The 22,412-nt window shown below is 46.8% G+C and overlaps 1 protein-coding gene across 4 annotated transcripts in view; it reads right to left on the reverse strand.

Moving 5' to 3' along the window:
* The window catches only part of NDRG3 (NDRG family member 3), a 60,676-nt gene that overhangs the window by 1,785 nt on the left and 36,479 nt on the right, over positions 1-22,412 (reverse strand). For 2 of the 4 annotated variants that reach the window (XM_080558479.1, XM_080558480.1), the window contains exons 4-16: positions 12,407-12,512; positions 11,585-11,705; positions 10,433-10,495; positions 10,051-10,111; positions 8,291-8,377; positions 7,668-7,724; positions 6,359-6,462; positions 6,008-6,073; positions 4,355-4,406; positions 2,905-2,952; positions 2,182-2,217; positions 2,038-2,089; positions 294-332 (exon numbers count right to left, since the gene is read on the reverse strand). In XM_080558479.1, the coding sequence (XP_080414605.1) occupies positions 294-332; positions 2,038-2,089; positions 2,182-2,217; positions 2,905-2,952; positions 4,355-4,406; positions 6,008-6,073; positions 6,359-6,462; positions 7,668-7,724; positions 8,291-8,377; positions 10,051-10,111; positions 10,433-10,495; positions 11,585-11,705; positions 12,407-12,512 (892 nt within the window). The remainder of the gene's footprint in view (positions 1-293; positions 333-2,037; positions 2,090-2,181; positions 2,218-2,904; positions 2,953-4,354; positions 4,407-6,007; positions 6,074-6,358; positions 6,463-7,667; positions 7,725-8,290; positions 8,378-10,050; positions 10,112-10,432; positions 10,496-11,584; positions 11,706-12,406; positions 12,513-22,412) is intronic. The other 2 variants (XM_080558481.1, XM_080558482.1) reach the window with 1 other exon arrangement.

Raw genomic sequence — 22,412 nt, forward strand, 5'->3', positions numbered from 1 at the left:
TGTAACTGATCATTTGCAAGTGCAGTCACGGTGAGTGTCTGTGCAAACCAAGGCAGCTGTTGTACAAGTGACCTTTTGAAAGTCAGTCTCATCACTCTAGACAACCACAGAGCCGAAATCATGCAACAATCAACAAAATACAAATGAAAGGTGAAAAACCATAGCATACACATTGTACAATGGATCAGCCTAGCCCATAGCAGCAGGACATGCTGAGACAGAGCAATGCACCCGAAGAATCATTCAACTCAGTACACAGACTTGGGCCGAGGCAGATGCACAGTTGAAGGTACCTGACTCAGTGCTTAGGTGGCTGAGCTGCACATAAGGGACTGGAAACAACATGAGACAAGGAAAGGGATGAATACAGGTAAGAGCCAATTAGTTGCAGAGTGTGAGTAGCAGTTGCACTGCTCCTGGGATCCCAAGCTACTTTCCCTTCCACTCCCATCTCGCACACTGTGCTGTGAGCTCCTAGTATTTGTGAAAACAGCTGATAATGAGCATCTTGGGGAGATGCCAACTCAAAAACCTACCAGGGGCAAATCTCTCCTATGATGTTAGCTGGAAACTGCAGCATACCTGGTGACCTCAGCCTCCCCACTGTATGCACCATAACTGCTCAACACAGATGTCATTTTCCTGAGGTGAGGAAACTGGGGTATACTCTGCAACTCTGGATACTGAACAGAAATTCTTGTCTTTCCTCGAGTTGACAGCATCAGATTCCAGCTACAAGGCATTACCTTCCACTTGCAGTTTCAGCATGGGCAGTTCCAGCTGTTTCAATCAATGTGCAGAAGGATCAAGAATAGCTATTGGGGAACTGGCTTCTGCACTTCTAGAAGTGACAAGCTGCTGTGTTTCTCTGCTGTTCTCCTCTGAGATGAGGCCCTGCTGGTCCAAGCTCAGCACTCCCAACAGTCTTGCCAACCTAAGTTGGTAGGATGGCTCTGTGACTAGCTACTAATTCTATAAATAGAAGTTTACCTCTCATCCTTCCCCTGTGCTACATATCCTGTTGGCAAGAGATTTGACCACCAAAGCCCTGCTGAAGTCCTTGCTCTGATGACAGTACTTGGTGGTTTTTCCAGCACTAGGCGTGCAAGAGACTTGAACATGGAAATGCTCTTAGATTGTGAGATTAAAGGGGCCTTTCTCACACAGCAACCTCCTCTGAAGCGTCAGGGTCTTCTGGCTAGCCTTGGAGAACACGATCATCCGATTATGTTCAAGTCAGACACACAGAGCTCTAGGGAAAAGGACAGCTTCCTCTGAGTTCTGACATCCATGAGTTGGTAAAGAAGCTCTGGTGACATGGAGACCATTGGGAATGTCACGGCTGCTAAAATGGCCATGCTTAGTGGTTACTCAGCCATGGCAACAAACCCCTCCTATAGTTGCAGCTTTTGAACGTTCATCATCCACAGAAGGGACCTCCTAGCCCTGGCCTCTGGCAAGCAAGGCATAGCTGTGCCAAGGTGTCTGCAATGGAGACAGAGTTGATCTGGTGCATCAAGAATCTCTTCTCCTGAAGTCCTCAGTCCCTGGAACACCAAGGGCATGGGAAGTCTCAGCCTGACACACTCAGGACACAATGTCTTCGGCCATGAAGCACAAGGAGGAAGCCACAGGGCAGAGCTCTCATGTACCCACCACAACCACGAGGCTGTACTGCTTGCTAACTCCTTCCCCTTTGCAGAAGGTATCACTGAAGATTTCAGAAGATTTACTGTCCTTGGGAGAACACTTTTCTTAACTGGGACAAACATGAATTTACAACATTTTATCAACACCAGCAACCAAAAAGGGGTCACCGCACTAGCTGTAGTGCAGATTAAACACACATCAGGGAACAACATTGGTTTACTAACGTGTCAGCACCCTAGTTGATTTTCCAGCGTGGATGGATGTCCTGGCAACCACACTAACTCATGGGTGGGGACACAGATGCTAATGGGCTCAGATGGACCAGAAAGGCTGAGTTCCCCTCAAAACAAACCCGCTCCAAAACAGAAAACTGCGTTTGCCACTTACTGTAGCCCATTCCCTGCACAAAGTACTTGAAGGCTTCAGTCAGCTTGCCAGGCTGTGGAAACAGAAAGTGCAGCATTAGTATGAGCAGGGCAAGGGGCTTTGTACAAACCAAATCCCATGGAAGAGCTGTGACACAATTCTCACCTGAACCACCTGGGGAAGTCCTCCGCAGTCAGCCATCTGCAACAAGAAACAAAAGGGAGGTTCAGTTGTCCTTCCCACCCTGGGTCAACCCCAGGACTGGCACAGCACTGCCTACCCCACCAGGCTGAGGGCACAGGCTGCACTGCGACACAAGGCACACTTCTATCATTTTGTTTCTAAAACCAAAGCAAGGCCTAGTGATATGTCTTCTGGAAGCTTGCTGCTGAAGAAACCCAGCATCCTGAAGGTTGCACCATCAAGCAATCTCAAGCCATACTCTAGAAGCCCAGAAGCAAACCTGCATCTGCCCAGCTCCCCCTGCCACTCTTCCCACACCTGGCGGTTTACACTTCTACACAGTATCTTTCTGACACGCTGAGGAGCCATAGGTGAGGGTGGGGTGGACTTGTAGAAAGCTATAAAAAGTGATGTTGCTGACAGTGAACAGGGTGGAGGCAGGGCACCTCTGCTAATTCTCATTAGATCTTCCCTACCACTTGCTGGGTGAAGATAACAGAGAACTGGACATAAATCAGGGAATCAGGGCCCCCCTAACAACAAGCACTTTTCTCTTAGTCTTTCTCCACACAGGAGAGAACACAGCCCTGAGCAACTGTCCAGAAACCTCTTGAAGCTAAATGTATGGAAGGCAAATACCTAAGTGGAGCAGGCCTCAGAAAAAAAAATATGTGCAGGCTGGAATGATTCTGGCATGGTACTCACCTTCAGAAGGGTAGTTTTGGTTGGGTCAAGACGTGAATTGCATTCAACCTAAAATAAAAGGAGGTTAGAGGTATGCGATATCACACAGAAATCTTGAACAATCAGATGAAAAATGTGGGGCAGCTGCTCCACCGGAGGCAATGGCTTTCTTCAGCAATGAGAGCTTCTCCAGAGTCAGGAAGGACTGAGCAAGAAAACAGACAGCATGTAGGAAGAGAACAACGAATGGAAGATGCCATGAGGAAAGGCAGGTGTTCCCATCCAAGGGACAGAACATCACTGCCTGAGAGATGGGGATATGAATTTAAGGGAGAGCATCCCCAAAACCTGATCCACCATGAAACCCTGGAGCATCCCCTGAGCTCTGACAGCAAGACTATGAGGGAAGCAGACTTCTGTGCTATGCAGCATGGAGGGAAATCATAATCCCCCAGTCAGGCAAGGAGGAAATGGCCACTTCTCTGTAGTCCTGCTGCAAACAGAGAATAGGTGGGGACCTATAGGAAAAGCAGCCCCGGAAGAGGAGATTTTCATGAGCTGGGAACCTGAGCAACTAGATAGGCAAGCTGAGATCCAGAAGACTATAGACCCTCTCCCAACTGTGGCTGGGAGGCAATGAGAACCCTTAGGAATATTATCCCAGTGCAGTAAAAACTTGGAGAAAGTCTCAGACTTCCATATGTTCCAGACTGAACAGACTGGTGAAAAGCCAACAGGACCAGAAAAAGCCCTGCAGTTCTCCATGCACAGCTCCTAGGTCCAAGCTACTGCTTTAGGAGGTTGACACACTATTCCAGGTTTCTTAAGGAAACTTGTTTTGTTCACAACCCCCTGGCCTTCCCACAGTCACCTTCTGAAAGGCATCACAACCTCTCTGCATTGCACCATGCCACACGTGTAACTGTGCTGGGAGGGAAGTGGTTATTGGTGCCTGCAATGACAACAACAGGAAGGAGATGCTACCAAGTGTTACTTTCCCTGTGATGCAGCACTCTTGCAGAACTCTGTGCTAATCTCCACAGCAGAGCTGGAGTCACACTGCTTATTTTTAAACCTCAGTTAGCCTCAGTACAACAGGAAGAGAACAGCAATTCATGAATTGAAAACTAAACTCCAGTGAGTAGCCTGGCAGATCTCAGGGAAAGACCCAAGTTCTTGAAAGTGGTCCTCTACATTGCTTGCAAAGCAAGGCGCGTGAGCACAAGGACTCTCAGTCAGATCCTGCCACCTTCAACTTAGAGCTGCCCTGCAGGGCCCCTAGGTGTCCCAAGCCTTGGATCTCCCATCAGTGGCTGACAGTTCTCAATATCTGGGGACTAAAAAAGAGCTTTGGACAAAGAGATACTTTTTGTGGCTAGTTGTGGCAAGGTGAAAACACTGCTGGGTAAGGCAGGTTTTCTAAATGTTCTCCGGGGCTCATGTCATGCAAGGAATGTTCGTGTATACGTACCACTGCTTCCACAGCAGGTGAGTTGTCACCAACCACTAGCAAGGCAGGGCACCTGGTAAAAACCCCAAGAGAAATGTTACTTCCATTGCCTCTAAGGAATTTCTGAGAAGGTCGAGGTCTGTGCACCAACAGCCTTATGAAATGTTAACAATGCTAAACAAAATCCCTCTGTGCTCCCACAGCATGACATTTTGTTTGCATCAAAACCTCCTCCGTGGCTTGCGTATGCACCCATACCATCCCCTCCATGCACACCAACTATCACTACTGTTGCAGATGTGTTAAAAGATGGGTGTAGGGCTGAGAGAAACACCATCCCAGGCAACAGAAGGGAGCATGCTCCCTGGAATGAATGTCTTAAAGTCAGGAATTTCAGAATAACTACATCCAACAGAGTTCAATGCCTCTGAGGGTGGCTACTGGTCAGCACTGTATTGTGGTTTGTATTTTAGAAAGATACACAAAAGATTCTGGGAATATATTGAAAAACATGATATTAAAACTTCTGTTGACAAATCTGTGCTTTCATATCCATTTTTATATGTACTGTAATTCTAGAAGAACAGTTAAGATTCAATGCGTAAAACATACACAGAAGGCCACTGATCAAGTGGCTGTGAACTTATATTATTCATTTACAGATAAAGGTAAGAAAGGGTTGGGCTAGACACCCCACTTTGGTCTGGTGACTAGATGGCAAAAGTTATGCTAGAGAGGCCATGAATGACAGACCTCAGTCAGTGGAGTACCTCTAAGGTTTGTGAGACTGAGGGCCTATGAGCAAGTCTAAAAGCAAAGAGACCCAAACTTCCATAGGAATTATTTAAGGGTCTGCAGATCCCTATGAGTCCCTTCAGTGGGCAGTGTTCTGTGGCTTACAGCTGTCTGCATGACAGAGAGCAGCATGATTGGCTTTGTCTGGAGACCAAGCAAGGAAATCTACCACTTTAGGTTAGCCAAGATCTAGAGGCTTTGTCTGTAGATGCTAAAACATCTCCTGGGACTGGCAGCAGCAGAAGTCCATACAATTTCCAAGGAGACAACAGCAGAGCCTGTGCAGCAGCGTCTAGGCCAGCCCAGGCATTCTGCCTCAGCACTGCAATTCACAGTCTTCGTGTGGCGATGATTTACCCTTTTTGCTTCCTTGCTTAGAAGTTGAAAATGTACTTATACTTGCTCTGCACTGCGCTCCAATGTCTGTCCCTTCTCATCTGTACCCTGCACAGACTATTCGCTCTCTGACTAATGAGTCACTGCCAAGGTGGGAGCTGTCATACGCTCCCCATCCCTCTATGAGAATTGTGCAGATAACTTTTCTGGGCAGAGTAGGGGAAGATAGGCAGCAGCAACAAACAAGAACCTGACTAATTTTTCATGAAAAACAATCAAACTAACAGATCAGAAAGTACAGTGGCTTCTGGGTGGAAATCACTCCTCTGACCCTATCTTCTGCGGAATCTCAATGTGTTCTTACTGAAAGGACTTCTAGAAACCTCTGCTCCACTCTGGCTGACAGCACTGCACCAAAGCCTGGGACTGTCTGAACAGTCTTCCCAGCACTTGGTCTAGTTCTTGCTAAGAAGCAGTGACAGCTTTTCTGCTGAAGGGACCGCACATTAACTAACTAACACAGGTTGATGAACAGCAACTTACTTGAGTGTTTTTGCTGTGTTTTCACTGATGCCAAGAACTGGTCTCTCAATTTCCAGGTCTCTACGACTGGAAGACAAAGCAGAACAATTCTCCATCAGATCAGTAGAGGAAACTGGTTATACTGGGAACATTCAAAATCCAACCACGTGTGCTGGCTCCAGCAGCCAGACAACAGGTAACCACCTCCTGTGTCATGCCACGAACAGGAGCCCCAGTAGTCATTGCCAGAAAATGGGATCCATGGCAAGCTTGCTGTATGCCTTCACAGATAATATATATGGTAGCAAATCTACTGAGCAGGATGGGTATGGGAGCAATTCTGAATCTAGAAGGCACAAAAGCATCCTGTACCTGTTGTATGACGTGAGGAACAGCTGAAGGTTATCTTGGTTAATGTCCTGTGCAATATGAAGCCTGTATGTTTGGATCAAATCTAGATTTGCCTGCAGTTCCTCCTGTACAAAAGTAAAAGAATTGGAAGACAAAGAAAAACATATTTTTTTCGCATGTAATAATAATGTCTAAGAAATTACCTTCTTAAAAATACTGAAGCACCGAACTGCCTCCACGCTCATCACTCACTGCTGAACAATAACCTACAGGGACAGTGACTCCAGACTGCATTAATACCTATGCTATATCAAGTGTTCCCATGAAATGACCATGAAGGTGCAGTATTTTGGTAATGTGATCATAATTTTACGCATGGTAGCGCACATGCTGCTGCTGGAGTATAAAGGTATCTTGAGATGCTATAAGTTGGCTCTTGAGCCTCAGCAATGCTTATATGGGTACAAATCACTCTGTTTTAGGAAGGTTTTCCACTTATGTTTCATGTTAAAGAAGCAAAGCTTTCTATGTAAGTGCCAAGACTGGAACCAAAGGAAAATCTCATCCCAACACACAGTTCTATGAAGAAATTGCATTCCAAAGGGGGAGAGAGAAGGAAATGCAGTGAAGCACTATACATAATGAAGGGGTGCGAAGAGCACGTGCTCTAAGCAGGAGGAAGCTAAGTGACTCCTTTCAGTAATGGTATGTGATGTTACAAGGGGGCTTCAGGTCAGGGATTGATTTGCTGCGAGTCATATGCTGTGTGCATGAGGCATAACCTCTTTCAGTTTCCTGGTAAGCTTGCTGATTGGGAGTCAGCAAATCCCAAACAGAAGGCACTGTTGTAGCCAAAAGTTTCAGGAGGGGCTATTTTGCCTCAGCTGAAGCTAAAGAGGAAGAGGAAAATGCAGCAGTTTAGCATCTAGACACGTACAATAACCCCCTATCAACTTGCAGCCGATCTGTTCTCCACCCACAGATCAAATGCCTCTTTGCTGGTTACAAGAGAACTGGCTGCCACATGTTTCTGCAGACACTTGTTTGGGCAGCAAAAAGGACGCAGTTCTGCAGCACTAATGGTGTGGGACACTCTCTTACCATATCTGGAGTCTGGAGACAGTCAGTGCATGCGTGAGGATGTGTTTGCCCCCCCTAGTATGCAAAGTCCTGGTGCAAGCTTGCCGCATAGAGAAGATAGTACAGTCTATGGAAACCCTTGATGGAGCAGGGCTATTTCGGAGCAGGGCTATTTCAGAGCAGGTACATACAGAAGTTAGAGCTCCATGTACGGTTGCAGGGGCAACATTAACACCTACTGGTTACTTACATGGCCAAAATGATGTGCCAAGACAATATCCACTATGTTGGTTGTCCAGCCTGAAAACTGAAGAGTGACAATGAATGAGGAGGAGAGAGAGGAACTGGAAAATGCTGTTTCATTACAAATTTCAAAGCAGCTCCTCAGAATAAAGAAAATAACAACAAAAAAATCTTTTCAAGGAATATAAGAAACAAAACGCCTGAAGTATAGGATGGGTGTGCAAGGCTTCAAAGAAGCACGTAGAACTGACAGCTCTCCAGAATTGTGAAGCCTTGATAACTGTAAGTGGCCAGAATAACAGAATAATTAAAAGATTCATTCAGCGTCAGCCAAATGAAGCCTGCAAGCGCAAGTACTAAATCAGAGGAGAGGTAAGTGCGTGCTTAGCAGCCACTCATCTCCATGCAGTTTATCGGGATTTGTCATTCACACATGATCACACCCACTCCTGTTCCTAAGGTGGAGGTCGTGCCACACCCAGACTGAGGACACAGCAGTGACAGAAATGAGATTGTGCAGTTTTGGACATAAAATGATAAATTCCTGTACTCTGTCCTTTTCTTTCTTATTCTACACACTGTTTATTAAGCACTGTGGAGAGAAGATGTATAAAGGAAGGAAAATCTCACCTTGGATGCTGCCCAGTCAATCCAACCCTTTGCACATGGATCAACGTTAATAAGCACAAGTCCCTCCACCAGGTCTGGGTGGCTGAGCTGGGGAGAGAGAGCACAAGCACACTCAGAAGGATCATTTAAGCCACAAAAGCACACATTGGTAGGTGTAGCAGCTGGAAAGCTACTTGTAGAAGCAAGGCAAGGCAAAATGAAGATTAAATGGGGCAGACAGTGACCTTTTCAGAGCCTAGCCCAAAGCAGGCCTTTTGTACCAGAAGGATTTGTTTGTTGGCACTGATGGATCAGCTGCTCATACGGCACCTGCAGCCTGAGCAGGCCTCAGCAGTGTCTTCTGGTGCCCACGTGCCTGGTGCAGCCATAGGGCTGCAAGTCCTGCTCTGGCTCCCGTGTGTGACGGGGCTGTGAGCAGTGACCCTCCCTGCTCCAATGTGGCAACTTCAGCAGAGATGTGGCAAAACAGCATGTTGTGGCAGGTGGCACCGGAGTCTGTGCTGAGGTCCCCCAAGCATCTGCAGCCTGAATAGGGGTCTATGAAGCTCCTGGTGCACTGGAGGGCACCCCTTTGTCCTGCCCAGACTGCCAGCAGCCCTGTCCCCACTCCAGCCTGGCATCCCGGCACCACGCAGTTTACCTTGGGGCATGTGTGCAGAGCATGGTTACAAAATGCTCTGAGAATTGCTTGTGAACACAAAAGCAGCAATCTAACAGAAGTGGATAGCTTCAAGCTTTAGGCTCACTCAAAGCCTGAAATTTTACTGAAGCTTGTGCTCTCTGCTCCATTGCACAGATTAGCATCAGTTAAGCAGAAGGAAACAGCTCTGTCCTCAGCAGGAAGCCATCTGCAGTCCAGGTAGCATGGCAAGGGCTTTCTAACACTTCACTGAGCTGAGGCCAGAGGTTTATCTGAGTGATTTCTTTATCAAGGCTCATAATTACACAAGATACAAAAAGTAAGCAACAGAGTGAACACTGGTGACTCAAACTGACGCAGGCTCTCCCCTGACACAATCCTGACTGCTGGGAAGAAGAAACAGAGCTTTTTGTAGGAAGGGGAGCCGCATGTGGCTTAAGGAAGCAGTAAGTAGCCTAACATGTCAGCAACTCTCTGCACTCAACAACTTCAAGAAAACTTTACTGAGAATGTTAAGAGTTCAGCATCTGTTTTTAAAGCTATCCCTGAATGACTCAGGTGAATTCCTGGGCCACATCTACTGATTTCACGTGCTTATAAAAATTCCACCAGGGAGAAAGGTAGGAGTAAGTAACAACATAAAGCTAGCGCTCTCTTCTTTAAAGGCAGAGTGGAAAATCCTCTTCTCTGCCACTGAAAAAGCGCATTCCTCATCTGCACTAGTCCATAATACATCTCCACAGCACATCACTGGATCATTTGTTTGGTGTCACAAACTCTGGAAGCAGCATACAGTAATGCAGACAGAGCTTTGTGAAGACAATGGTACCTTCAGTGTTTCAATTACAAACATCCAATCATTCCAAGGCTGTGCATTTCTAGCAGACAGGATGGGTTCTGCTGACTCAAAGACATCGCATTACAATCTTTCCACGCCTGGCATAGCTTCAGTGTAGGTTTGGCCGCTCCAATTTAACCATCTGGTCAAGAAGTAGCTCTCACACGGCTCCCTGCATGCCTATTGTAATTACTGCTGCTTTGCCCATGCCCCACAAACGGTTTGTTTGATTAGTAGAAGACCACAGCTCATGTAAGTCACAAGGAATGAAGAGATACTTACTGCACACCTGCTGAGGACATATGCACCAGCTCCCAGTCCAATCCCAATGAAGCTTTTCAGGCTGAAATATAGGCATTTCACAATCAGCAAGGCTAACTTAAGCTGAAGCATCCCTAAAGGCAAAGCCTTTCCCCTCTCTGCATCCAGCTGTTCACTTATGGTTAATTTTCAAAATGATCCAACAATGATGCAGCAATCATAAATTGTCTCGTGTGGCAGTGTTCCCAGCTTAAGAACCAGACAGGGTTACACAGGTTAGGAGACACTCAGGACTCCTGGGACAACTCAGTGAAAGTATCAGATTATTGCAAGCAGAGATAGAGAGAGGTGCTGGAATGGCTGAATCCAGCTGGCTCACCCTGACTTTCTTTCAGAGACTTACTTCAGGTGTGTCAGAACAGCAGGCAGCATTTCAGCCAGTTCATCCATACTGGGATACTGGTACCTGAAAAACAACACAGCTCGTCTGAGGTTGTCTCCCAGTTCTACCCAAGGTAGGAGAGACAAGGAGCATCTGACAGGAATGTACATAGATGATTATCATAGAATCACAGAATATCCGAAGTTGGAAGGGACCCAAAAGGATCATCGAGTCCAGCTCCTGGCACCACACAGGTCTACACAAAAAATCAGACCATATGACCAAGAGCATAGTCCAAACGCTTCTTAAACTCCCAACAGGCTTGGTGTCATGACTATGAGCCTGTTCCAGTGCACGACCACCCTCTCGGTGAAGAACCTTTTTCTGATATCCAGCCTGAACCTCCCATGTTGCAGTTTGACTACATTCCCTTGGGTCCTACCACTGGTGACTAAAGAGAAGAGATCGGCGCCTGCCCCTCCACTCCCCCTTGTGAGGAAGCTGTAGACTGTGATGAGGTCTCCCCTCAGTCTCCTCTTTTCCAGGCTGAACAGGCCAAGTGACCTCAGACACTCCTCATACATCTTCCCCTCTAGGCCCTTCACCATCTTAGTTGCTCTTCTCTGGACACTCTCCAACAGTTTCACGTCCTTTTTGTACTGTGGTGCCCAGCACTGCACACAGTACTTGTGCTGAGGCCGCACCAGTGCAGAGTAGAGCGGGACAATCACTTCCCTCGACCGACTAGCAATGCCGTGCTTGATGCACCCCAGGACACGGTTGGCCCTCTGCAATGATTATTCTGAAATGATACTGTAAGTCCAGCCAACAGCATGGATCCCATCCCTCCGAGCAAGACTAACAGAGAGATATGTTTGGGGCAGTCAGGCTTCTGTAGGAGAAGACAGACAAAGCAAGGAACACCAGCTAGACTGCGATGTGCTGGGCTCACACTCAAGTCAGAGAGCTGGTACCACTAGCAAGGGCCTCAGTGACCTGAGAGTTCCCTGCACATTCCTCAGGAAACCTCCTCATCTTCCCACTTCCTCTGCTCCTGAAAACTGTCTTCCACCACACTCAGCCTAGCAGTCCTAGTCAGGTTAAACTGGGTAGCTACCTCAGACCAGACTGCAACAACATCTGCAACTACAAATGTCTCTGCAGAGCTCTTACCCAGACGGAAATGGGGGGGCTCCTTCCTGTTGGCCTGGCGCATCCACGTGGCACACAGCAAAATGCTGAGTGATCTCCTGCATATCTTCGAAGTTAAAGAATGCATTGAAACAGGATTTGTCTGTGAGCGAAAAAAAGAAATGAGACATTACCTGACGTTTTACTATGATCAGTCCTCCACACATCATGGCATACATCTTTGTGAACCCATCCCCATGCCGAGTCTGTGGGACAGTGGATGCTGGGTGACAGTGCAGCTGTGCCCCACTGACTGCAGACCAGCAATGAAATCTAGCAAATTAACTGCCATGGCTGGAGGGCAGGCAAGCAGGCAAACATCACCCCAGCACGCATGCCCAGGAAAACAGGGCCCTGCTCAGGTATTCATGGTACATACTGAGAAGCACCTATGTGAACATAGCAGCATGTGTGGGGTGGGAAGATATGGTAAGAGCAGCCGACCCCACTAAAACATTAGAGTACTTCTGCAGCCTTGAAGAAGGGACTTGCTCACCTGCCCAGCATCCAGGAAAACTGATGCCTGGTGGCAATTCAGGGAGAACAGCTCTACTAAACGGTGCAACAAGTCACCTAGAGCCCTGTAGTGTGGTAGGTGGATTCATTTCAACCCTGGCCCCATCTTTTGGGGGCTGTTGGAGGGCAGGGGCATGCTCCATGCTCTCTCTTAAGCAGACCTTTATCTTTTTATCCTGAAATGACCTATCCCATCTCAGCTCAAGGCCAGTCCCACTGCTCTCCATACTCAATTGATGATAACATAAACAAGCACTTTTTCAGGGTCCTTGGAGTACAAGGGCTTACGGTTGAGGCCAATGTCATGGTATGTGAGGATGACAGGTCTGTTCCCCTTGGGTGTGCCCCGCATGGTGACATGAACCACTCCGAAAGCTGTCTCAATGTCATGTTCCTGCAGAGAGAGAAGAAGGAGCCTCAACATTATGTGTGCTGGCTGTGCGACGGGTAACTCCAGCCAAGGGCCAGCAACAAGCGCTTCATCCACATTCTATCACTGCCATCCTGTCCACTGCTGGTGGCTCGGTATAGCTCCTGCAACCTGCAGTCCTGTCAAATCTCCACAACCACCGTTCAGAAGCAGGTTGTTTTTGTACAGACATATGAAAAGTTTGGGGCTGTGCCTTCCTGTGCTCAAGATCCCATTTCAGTGGGTGACGTTGCTGCACAGTAGCAGAGGCCCAGTGTCATCTGTCCATCTGTCTGTTCATGGCATCACAAATGCAGCTCTACTCCCCCAGTCAGTGAATGTACTTCATTCCCTGGCTGGCATCCCTTCCCCTTCAGCACACAAGTCTGTGTTCAATGCCTGCAGCCCACAGCCCTGGGATCATCATGCCAAGGGGCAGGCTGAGGGGGCACAGCAATGCCAGAGAGGCTGGTAGCAGCCCCAGACCCTGAAGACCACACACCAGAACATTTTGGAAACTGCAAGGCACCACAGAACAAGGATACCCAAGCTCTGCAGACCCAACTGCTGGCTGCCTGGGGTGCTGCCACCCAAGGGAGTGAGAGCTCACACAGTGCCTTGCACAGGAGAGAAAGAGGACCATAAAGCCTCTGCTCTGGTACGTGTCCAGGACAGAAATAGAAGCCACAGATTCAGGATAATGAACACAGAAGTGCCCATAAAGTTGTCTGAGTTTAACTAAAATAGTTGTAAACACATCTAGACAAACACTGATCTGGTATAACTGCAGACTTTGGAAAAGGTGTGGAGATAGCAGTAAGGCTGGTTACCCAACATCATCTACAAATCCATTCTCTAATCTATAGAAATCAAAGGAGAGTAATGCCCCAACATACAGACACTGAAAAAAACACGCATTATTTTCTTGATATTAAAAAAAAAAAATCTGTTTAGGGAATAGCCTCCTAGTTCAGCCTCAAGACAGGACATTACAACCCCTAAAATAGTTTGTATTACACAAAGTTTACACAAAGCTTCTGATTTTTTTTTTAAACAGTAACTTAGAATAACCTGGATGTGATTAGACCGAATATAGGACAGAGGAGAGTACCTGGTTCACAGCACATCAGAAATTCATCCTGCCCCTCCTTTCTCCAAACAGCTGTCTGTGGGTCAAGACTGATTTAGTTCTTGCCAAGAAAGACCTTCCTCTCCCCAGAAGTATTTCTTTCTGGGAAGCCCCAAAGTCTCTCCCCTTCTCTCAGAAGTGTGGCGACAGAAGCAAGCTACCAGAGCCATATCACCTGAGGTAGCCCAAAGCCTTCTCCCTGATTGGCTTTGAAAGGCAGAAAGACATGCTGGAATCATTTCTGTGGCGTAGATCACCCCTGGCTGCCCTCATCCTCACAAAGCAGTTGGGTTTTAACTACATGCAGATATTGGATTGCACATGCAGAAAAGCCAGAGTAATTAGAAAGCGGCAGTGACCTGCCTGCACTAGATGTGGGCAAGAGAAAATGGTAGGCGAGGTTCTAGAGTTTCTACAGCCCGAGGATGACAGCACTCCATCCGGCTCCCCCTTGTTCTCAGGCCAGGGCTGCAGACCAGGACATCCTGCATAAGGAGGAGATGAAAAGTCCATGTGCGCAAAGCAGGCCCGGGACTGTGCAGCCGGCAGCAGCACTGCCTGTCGTTGCAGCACGTGTGCTCAAGCAGAGCCAGGGTGTAGCCTGGTCTCTGCCTCCCAAGCCTCTGTGAAACCACCAGGCTCTCTGCCGCTTGCCTGTCTTCTCAGCTCTCCCTGCTGCTCCGCTACAACTGGGAAAAGTCCTGCTTTGTACTCCGGCGGTACCAGCACAGCCACAGCAGTGGCCCTCATAGCATTTTGGAAATTAGCAGGTATGAATAAGTCCTCTAACAAAACTGGCTGCTCTTGGAGGAGGCTGAGGCTGGCGACTGGTAGTGCAGGCAGCTAAAGCAGCCGAGTGCAGCAAGCTCGTGGAATTGCCCAGCAAGTGCCAAAGCAGCAGGAGCTTGCAGCCCTGGGCTGCAGCTCCCTCCTCATCTGAGCTAACCACGTGGCTGACTGCCATGAAAAGCAGGACTCTGCCATAAGCAGCTTTAACTCACTGACCTGGAAGGAAGCTATCCAAACTAACCAGCTGATTTTTTTTTAAATTAATTTCCTTTATTTATTTAATTATTTTAATCTGACTTTGTGAGATTTCTGCCAGGTCAGCGAGTTAAGAAGCTCACAGAGAGGCAGGACAAATGCTGGTGCTGGCTCAAAGCCAGATGGGAGGGCGTGGGCTGGCAGAAGTGATAACCCTGCCCTGAGCATGAGGCCAGTTTTACTGACTCATGTCTCATGCAGATGCACCTCCAGAGGACTGGGGAGGGTTTTACAAACAGCAGCAAAAGGTTAACTATCAAACAGAAGCACAAAACCCTAACTGAGCCAACAGTGAGAAAATCACAGAAATAACAAAAGAGCTGATTATATTAAAAAAAGTCATCGGTTCAGTGACTTTTCTGGAATTAAGTCATTGCTAGGGCCACATGCGCTTCCACTATGTTGAAGACTGGAGACGGTACTCAAAACAGAAACACCCACCTCTCTTCAGTCCTTTAGTACAAGCACCTCAATGTGCTTCATATTGCAACAGCCTGCACTTTTGTGTTTCCAAAAGTTGACCTTGGGTCTTTCTTTAGCTCTCTGGTAGGGAAAGAAAAGAGTTTCCTCGAGCTAAGAATCAATCCTTGCTCTCCCACTTACTCTGACTTTGTGAACTGCATAAGCTGAGATTTTGGAAAGTGAGACAGTTTATCAAGAAGAGGTTTTTCATGTCACCACTGGGCACCAGTCCAAGCTGGAAGGTACTCACCTCACTGATTCTTCAGTCACATTCATAGAATCATAGAACCACAGAATATCCTGAGTTGGAGGGGACCCACAAGGATCGTCAAGTCCAGCTCCTGGCTCCACACAGGACCACCCAAAAATCATGCCCTATGTCTGAGAGCCTTGTCAAAAAGCTTCTTGAACTCTGGCGTGCTCAGTGTCATGACCACTGCCCTGGGGAGCCTGTCCCAGTGCCTGACCACCCTCTCAGTGCAGAACCTTTCCCTAACACCCAGCCTGACCCTCCCCTGTCCCAGCTCCATGCCGTTCCCTCGGGTCCTGTCGCTGTCCCCAGAGAGCAGAGCTCAGCACCTGCCCCTCCGCTCCCCTCGGGAGGGAGCTGCAGGCCGCCATGAGGCCTCCCCTCGGGAGGGAGCTGCAGGCCACCATGAGGCCTCCCCTCAGCCTCCTCCTCTCCAAGCTGAACAAAGCAAGGGGCCTCAGCTGCTCCTCATACGCCTTGCCCTCCAGACCCTTCACCACCTTTGTAGCCCTCTTTTGGACACTCTCTAATAGTTTTACAACCTTCTTCTCTTGGGTCACCCAAAACTGCAGTGCTCGAGGTGAGGCCTCATCAGTCCAGAGCAGAGTGGGACAATCCCTTCCCTAGACCGACTAGCAATGCCATGCCTCACGTACCCCAAGACACAGTGGCCCTTTGGGCTGCCAGGGCACACTGCTGGCTCATATTTAACTTGCCATCAACAAGAACCCCCAGATCCTTTTCTGCGGGGCTGCTCTCCAGCCTCTTGTCTCCCAGTCTGTATGTACAGCCAGTGCTGCCCCTTCCCAGGTAGAGAATCTGGCACTGGCTGTTGTTAAACTTCATGAGGTTGGTGATTGCCCAGCCCCCTCATTTGTCAAGATCTCTTTTTAAGGCCCCTCTACCCTTGACAGAGTCAACAGATCCTCCCAATTTAGTATCTTCTACAAACTTACTCAGTATACCTTCAAGTCCTACCAACAAGTCATTAAAGAGAACTAGCCCTAAAATGGAGCCCTAGAGAACCCTACTTGTGACATTAATGATTCAGACAGAGGGAATGTCCACTGAAGATACGAAGCAACTTGAGAAATCCCGTCCTTAAAAAATCTTAGAGTGTACTGCTTTAAAAAATGTGAGATGATGCTGCCACGTGAGTATCAGACACTTCATTCAAGATAAGGGTCTCTACATTCACTTTTTAACTACACACTGCAACATCACGCTGATCTCCTTTTCAGGATTACCTGTGCAGATAAGACTCAGTTTTACTCCTAGCTTCCTCTCATGTATTGCTATGTCCATTTTTCCTGTTTATTTTCTACGAAACCTTACCATGTAGCTTTATGGCTTTTATCTTGATCTATAATTACAAAGGACAAAAACATTTTCAGACATTACACAATTACACAACATCCGACTTCCCTGCCACCGATTTTTCTCCAAAATAACTCTCCCACACATAAAAGTCAAAGGATGGCATGAGACAGATGCTTAATACAGAGCTCAGGTATCACGCTTTAGATAGCAACAAAAGTCGTTGCGCTTGTAAGATACAATTGCTACCTTGAATTGGCCAGGAAAAGCAGAAAAGGTTATTACTTCATTACTTGGTTATTACTCTTCCAAACACAGAGAAGAATAACCCAGTTGCAATAGATCCTTCCCTACACATGCACACCCCTCCCTGCCAGCCACTCAGTGTGATGTCCCACCCCAACAACTGACTGCCCCAAACTCTGCATATTCTTTCCTGGTGTTTGCCCACTGCTCAATTAGAAACACAGTGATGGAAAGTATCAGAAGCTAGTCATCTTCATTTCTCAGACAGCTATGTTTTGTTTCTGGTCTCTGTTAAGGCCAGCTCTGACACGCTGCACCAGTGTAGCTTGAATGGAGATTCAAGGACTGCTACCTTGCAGCTGTCAAACTCCCGCAATGGTCTGTCTGAACAGTGATCTGTAGTGCAGGGAAGGAGTGATGGGAGAAGGCAGGTGGCAAAGATGTGGCCAGGAGACTGCTCGATTTAACAAATGTGCAATCTACAAAATAAGGAAGGTGAAGGCAAGAGATGATGACGATCTATGGTTGTGTTTTGAAATACTTGATAAAATTTAATTTTCACTTACGGACTGGAAACTTTATCAGAGGTTTCTCTGAAGAGATTTTATCTTCTGCCCTCATTCATACAGTAGGTTAAAAAATAAACAGCAGCTGCAGGCAACATGCTGTAAATGGGAACTCAGCAGCAGAGGCAGCCCTGCTCCCCACAGCCTGCTCTTGCTGGCCACAGGCACCAAGCCGTGACGCAAGCGTGCCGATAGCAGAGCGCTGTTGGTGAGGTGGAACAGAGGAACAGGTTCTGTGTGGGCAGCTACTACTGATCGACCCAAACCAGAGCTCGGAACAGTTGCTTCAAAAACTAGCAGTGCCCTCGGGGCATGGATGAGATGAGCCATGAGGGAGGAGGATCAGGAGGGATGGAGCTAGGTAGGGCAGCTGGGGCTGGTCATACCAAAGGTCCAACTACCCCTGAGAACCTGACTTTAAGAGTGGGTACTTTGGAAAAACAGACTAGAGCAAACATGTAGCAACACTTCCTCAAAAACTTGCGTCTTGTAACATTTCTCTTAATTTTCCCAACCTCCAACAACTTGTAGGTCAAAAGAGACTTTCTGAACTGGAGGTGTGGCTTTTGCAGTCAGTCACCCTATGACCAGAAAAGCCAAAGCTGAACAAGATGTGGGGTGAGGAATACCCGCTGTCCCGCACCTTTTGTCTGCTGGCTTCACCTGAGATTCCCCAGTCCTCGGTTTGGAGGACAAGGAACAGCCGATTCCATTCCCACAACAGCAACACCTAACAGCTTGTCATGCTTCCCCTTCATGGTTGCAATTCCCCTTCATCAGTCCCTTCTCTGGGCTGATGTGCTCTGCCCTGTTTGGCTGGTCTTGGTGCAGCAGCTTTTGTCTGGTTGTGCTGCTGTTCTCCCCCCGTTGTGTTCTGTCCTGAGCTGGGGGGCTGGCAGTATGTCAAATATGGGCATGCTGTGGATTTACACGGTTGCACAATGAGGTTGCTTTGTTCCCTGTTCCTGATAAACAAGAATTGATTTGTTTTGTTGAAAGCCCCGAGCTGACATTTTCACTCATCTCTTGTAATGTTAAGGTCATACACCTCTGGGTTATCATCAGCCCTGAGCCCACTCCTATATTCTGCTGCAGGATGGTTTTACTCAATGTGCACCATATTTGCATTTATCCAAAGGCAGATAAAGGTTGCCATTGCACCTTCATCGCTTTTTCTAGATCACTTAAGAACAGGTTTAAGCAGCACAGGTCCCAACACAGACCTCTAAGGTACTCCTCTAGTGACCTCAAACGACAATGAAAATAATTGATTTTGGTTTGTTCACCACTATTTTACCCATGAGAGGGTCTCATTCCTTATCCCATGGCTACCAATGTCCCTTAATAGCCTTTTGGTAAGGGGTCTTTTGCAAATCCAAGTAGGCTGCTTCAACTAAATTGCTTGTATTTATACGGTTACCAACTCCTTCAAAGGATTCCAACAGCTCTGAAGAACACAATTACCCCTTAAAAACACCATGCTGACCCTTTCCCAATATTTTATCCTTGGGATCCGTTCCCTATACTCTTTGCTAGTTTTATCAGTCTGCCTGGTAGAGCTGGTTGGTGAATTGACAGATTTGCTTTGGTACCTGCTCTAAAAATTGTGTTGCATGTGAAGCACTGATGAAGGCACCATAGCAGCTTCAACAGAACTTAACCTCTTGCTTAACAACTGCACTATTTCATTCTTAAACTCATTTACAACTCCTGTGTTGATACGCCCAGTCCTGGCACCTTGCTGTATTTGTTTCATAGTCTCTGCAATAGGCACTGTGGTTTAAGGTGGGCTCTCTGCTTACTCTTACTTACAAAGAGCACTCCAGCACCGTAACTTCTGGGAGTTGCTCTGTGGCAAGCTCATGCACACAAAAAACTAAATTTATTTATTCTACTATGGCTAGATCTTGTCCGAATCCTCCCTTCAGAGCCCGAGCAGCCAGTATCACTATCCAAGCTCTCTCACGTGCTTCCACATCCGATTGTCTGCTTTGTTCTGTTCATGCTTAATCTGCTACAATTTATAACCTTTTTCATTTTCACAAGCTTTTTGAAAAACACTTTTTTTGTTTTCAATAGCCTCTATGCTATTCTCTTTAGTCATGCTGGCTTCCCTGCACCACTTCTCATATCTGCCACAACAGATGGTGGGCATTTGCTCTCTGCCTCCATTTTGATGTCCATAAAAAAAAAGTCTCAGAGCTGCTGCGGTGTTTCAGTTCTTAGCTGCCTTGCTTAACTTATTTTCAATAAGCTTTTCCATTTCTATGCAGTGCTTGCTTTGAACTTTTGAGCACGAAAACAGTTAAGTTTTCCTATGTTTTTTTTTTCCCCACTCTGGACAGATGTTGACCTTAAGCACATTATGGTTCCCATCACACGACAGCTCTTTGAAGACAAACGTTTTGAACATGTTTCTCCACTGTGCTCATAATCAGGTCAATGTGGGGTTCCACACTGTTGCTCCACAGAAGTCTGCGTCTAAAAATGGAGTCTTGGTGTCATGTCCTACTGTCATATCTGCTTGTTTGACACAGAGAAGCCTGGGAAGAGGCTTCAACTCTTCAACTACAGACAAAACATACATTTCCTACTTAGGCCTGGCATTTCAGCCTAAGGGAAATCTATGGTGTTCACTGACGTAAGTTAGAGCCAAATCGGATCAACAAGCTTCCTGTAACACCCATCTGCATCCTCTGACACCTGCATCTACCCTCACCTCCTCATGCACTCTATCCAGGTAATTAGTGTCCCATGATCAGTGTCTAACAACAGGGTCCTCAACTTTCTTCTGTGATCTCAGACAAGAATACAGTAACTATTGGCAGAAACAAATAAAAACTGAGATTTTTGGTGTAATTTCTCATTACAAATTGGCTGACTTGATGAAGTGTTGTTGAAAGGAGAGCTTCCCTCATCATTCTGCTCTTCCCCATGTCCAGTGCAGCTGATGGTCACACAGACATCTGTAAGCAGGGTGTGGGGCAGGCTTCGTTTCCCCACTACAATGGAAAACCAAAACAACTCACCCTGAAGCTATATGACCTCTCATTCAGATGGAAGGCCAGCACACAAGGGCAGGAGTGGTGGCAGACTTGCCTTAGCTATACCATTAAGGAATACTTTCAGGTAGGGGCTGGGCAGAAGAACACAGCAGCCAGAGAAAGGCCAGCAATGCTACTGACTATCTCCAAAAGTCCCGTGACTTTTGCTATGTGTTTTTTGGTCCCAGCTCCTGAGGATCACTTCAGAAAATGAAATGTGTGTTCCTGGAAGGCTCAGGCACCAGAAGGAGGTAAGATACAACCCAACAGCAGTTTTAAAACATTTGAGATTAAACAGATACAGGAATTGCTGGGATGTACTCCTTGCTGGGGATTTGCAGAAGGTCAGGCTAGACTGTGATGTTATCCTATTTGGTCTTAACATCTTTGAATGATCCTTAAACCGAGGAAGAAAATGCACATCTAAATATGACTGCCAAAATATAAATTTACTGTGAGACTGATGACGATAAGAAGTGGACACAGACTCAGTGTGACAGAAGGTTCAAACGGGGGAACTTTCTCTGACTGCCACCTGCTGCTTTTGGCTAGAAAGGGAAACAATGACAGTGCCAGTGACAGACGCCACAGAAGATTTTGAATATTACGAAATAACATTTCTGACTGAGGGAAGGAGGCACTCAAGAGCAGCTCCAGAGATGTCCATGGCTTGCCTTGAGCTCCAGACCCCAGGCAGCGAACAAAGGGACCTGAGTGCTGGACTGCAGCAGCCCAAATTCTAGCCACACTCCCTCAGCTACAGGTCTGAGCAGGATCCAGAGCTTAAGCTTTAGAAGTTATTAAAGTCTGAAATAAACCATTTGTCTCACAGTGGGAATGATTAACGATGAGAATTCATATTACCAGTGCTTTTCACAACTAATTTATTACGTTTCCTTTTTAGCATTACCTCACACTGGGAGGCTGCTCGAAGTTCATTATTAATTCCCTTGAAAAAAATAGAAGTGATTTAATTTGGAGACTGACAACAAAGAATACATCTTTGAAATCTCTTCAATATATGTATTTTTAAATTCAGGTCTGGCAGAACACAGAGCAGCAGGGTATCTGCTACTTACATTCTGCCCTGTGTACAAGCAGAGGCTAGAAACATCCTCTCAGACCTTTCAGCTTAAGGACACTCAGGTCCTCACTTACCTAAGGCAGAGAAACCTGCCACTGCTACTTCGCTGTGGGGTGGAGGACAGGCAGATTACTCAGATGGGGTTTCCCCGTTTCAGTGAAAAAGTAGCTACAGATATTACTTACTTGTGTCATCTTTGCTAAGGCTTGCAGAAAAGAACTGCAGCATGTTCCTGGGGTAACACATCACAGCTATTGACTATGAAGAGATTAAAGTAGGTATTTTGTTGTCTTGCTCTTTGCAACAGCTGCCCTCAAATTTCTACACATTACTAAAACAACAACACAAACTATGCCTAAAAGCTAAGGAAAAAAAATGTAAGATGGTGAAGCATTGCCATCTGGTAATTCTTATCATTGCAGTACCACAGACCTTAACGCAGTTGGTATGTAAGTACTTACCACCTCCTCTCTGTGCAAGATTATTTTGGAAATAGTAGGGCTGAAGGAGACGGCTGCGTGGGAAGCAAGCCTAAATCAGATTCAAAGCAACATCTTGAACTAAATTATTCATTTCCATACAGAGCAGAAATTTATTAATAGAAAACACAATATGATCTATGCGTGCAGGCAGCAGTTTCTAGTACTTCGTGTAACTGGATTAAATCTTAAATTAGAGAAATGCTGGGTGAGAACCAAGAGCAGCAGAAGAATGGGGTGTGTAATCTGGTTACATAAACATGA

This window comes from Anser brachyrhynchus (genome assembly GCF_964034855.1).
Source record: "Anser brachyrhynchus genome assembly, chromosome: 16".
Classification (NCBI taxonomy): Eukaryota; Metazoa; Chordata; class Aves; order Anseriformes; family Anatidae; genus Anser; species Anser brachyrhynchus.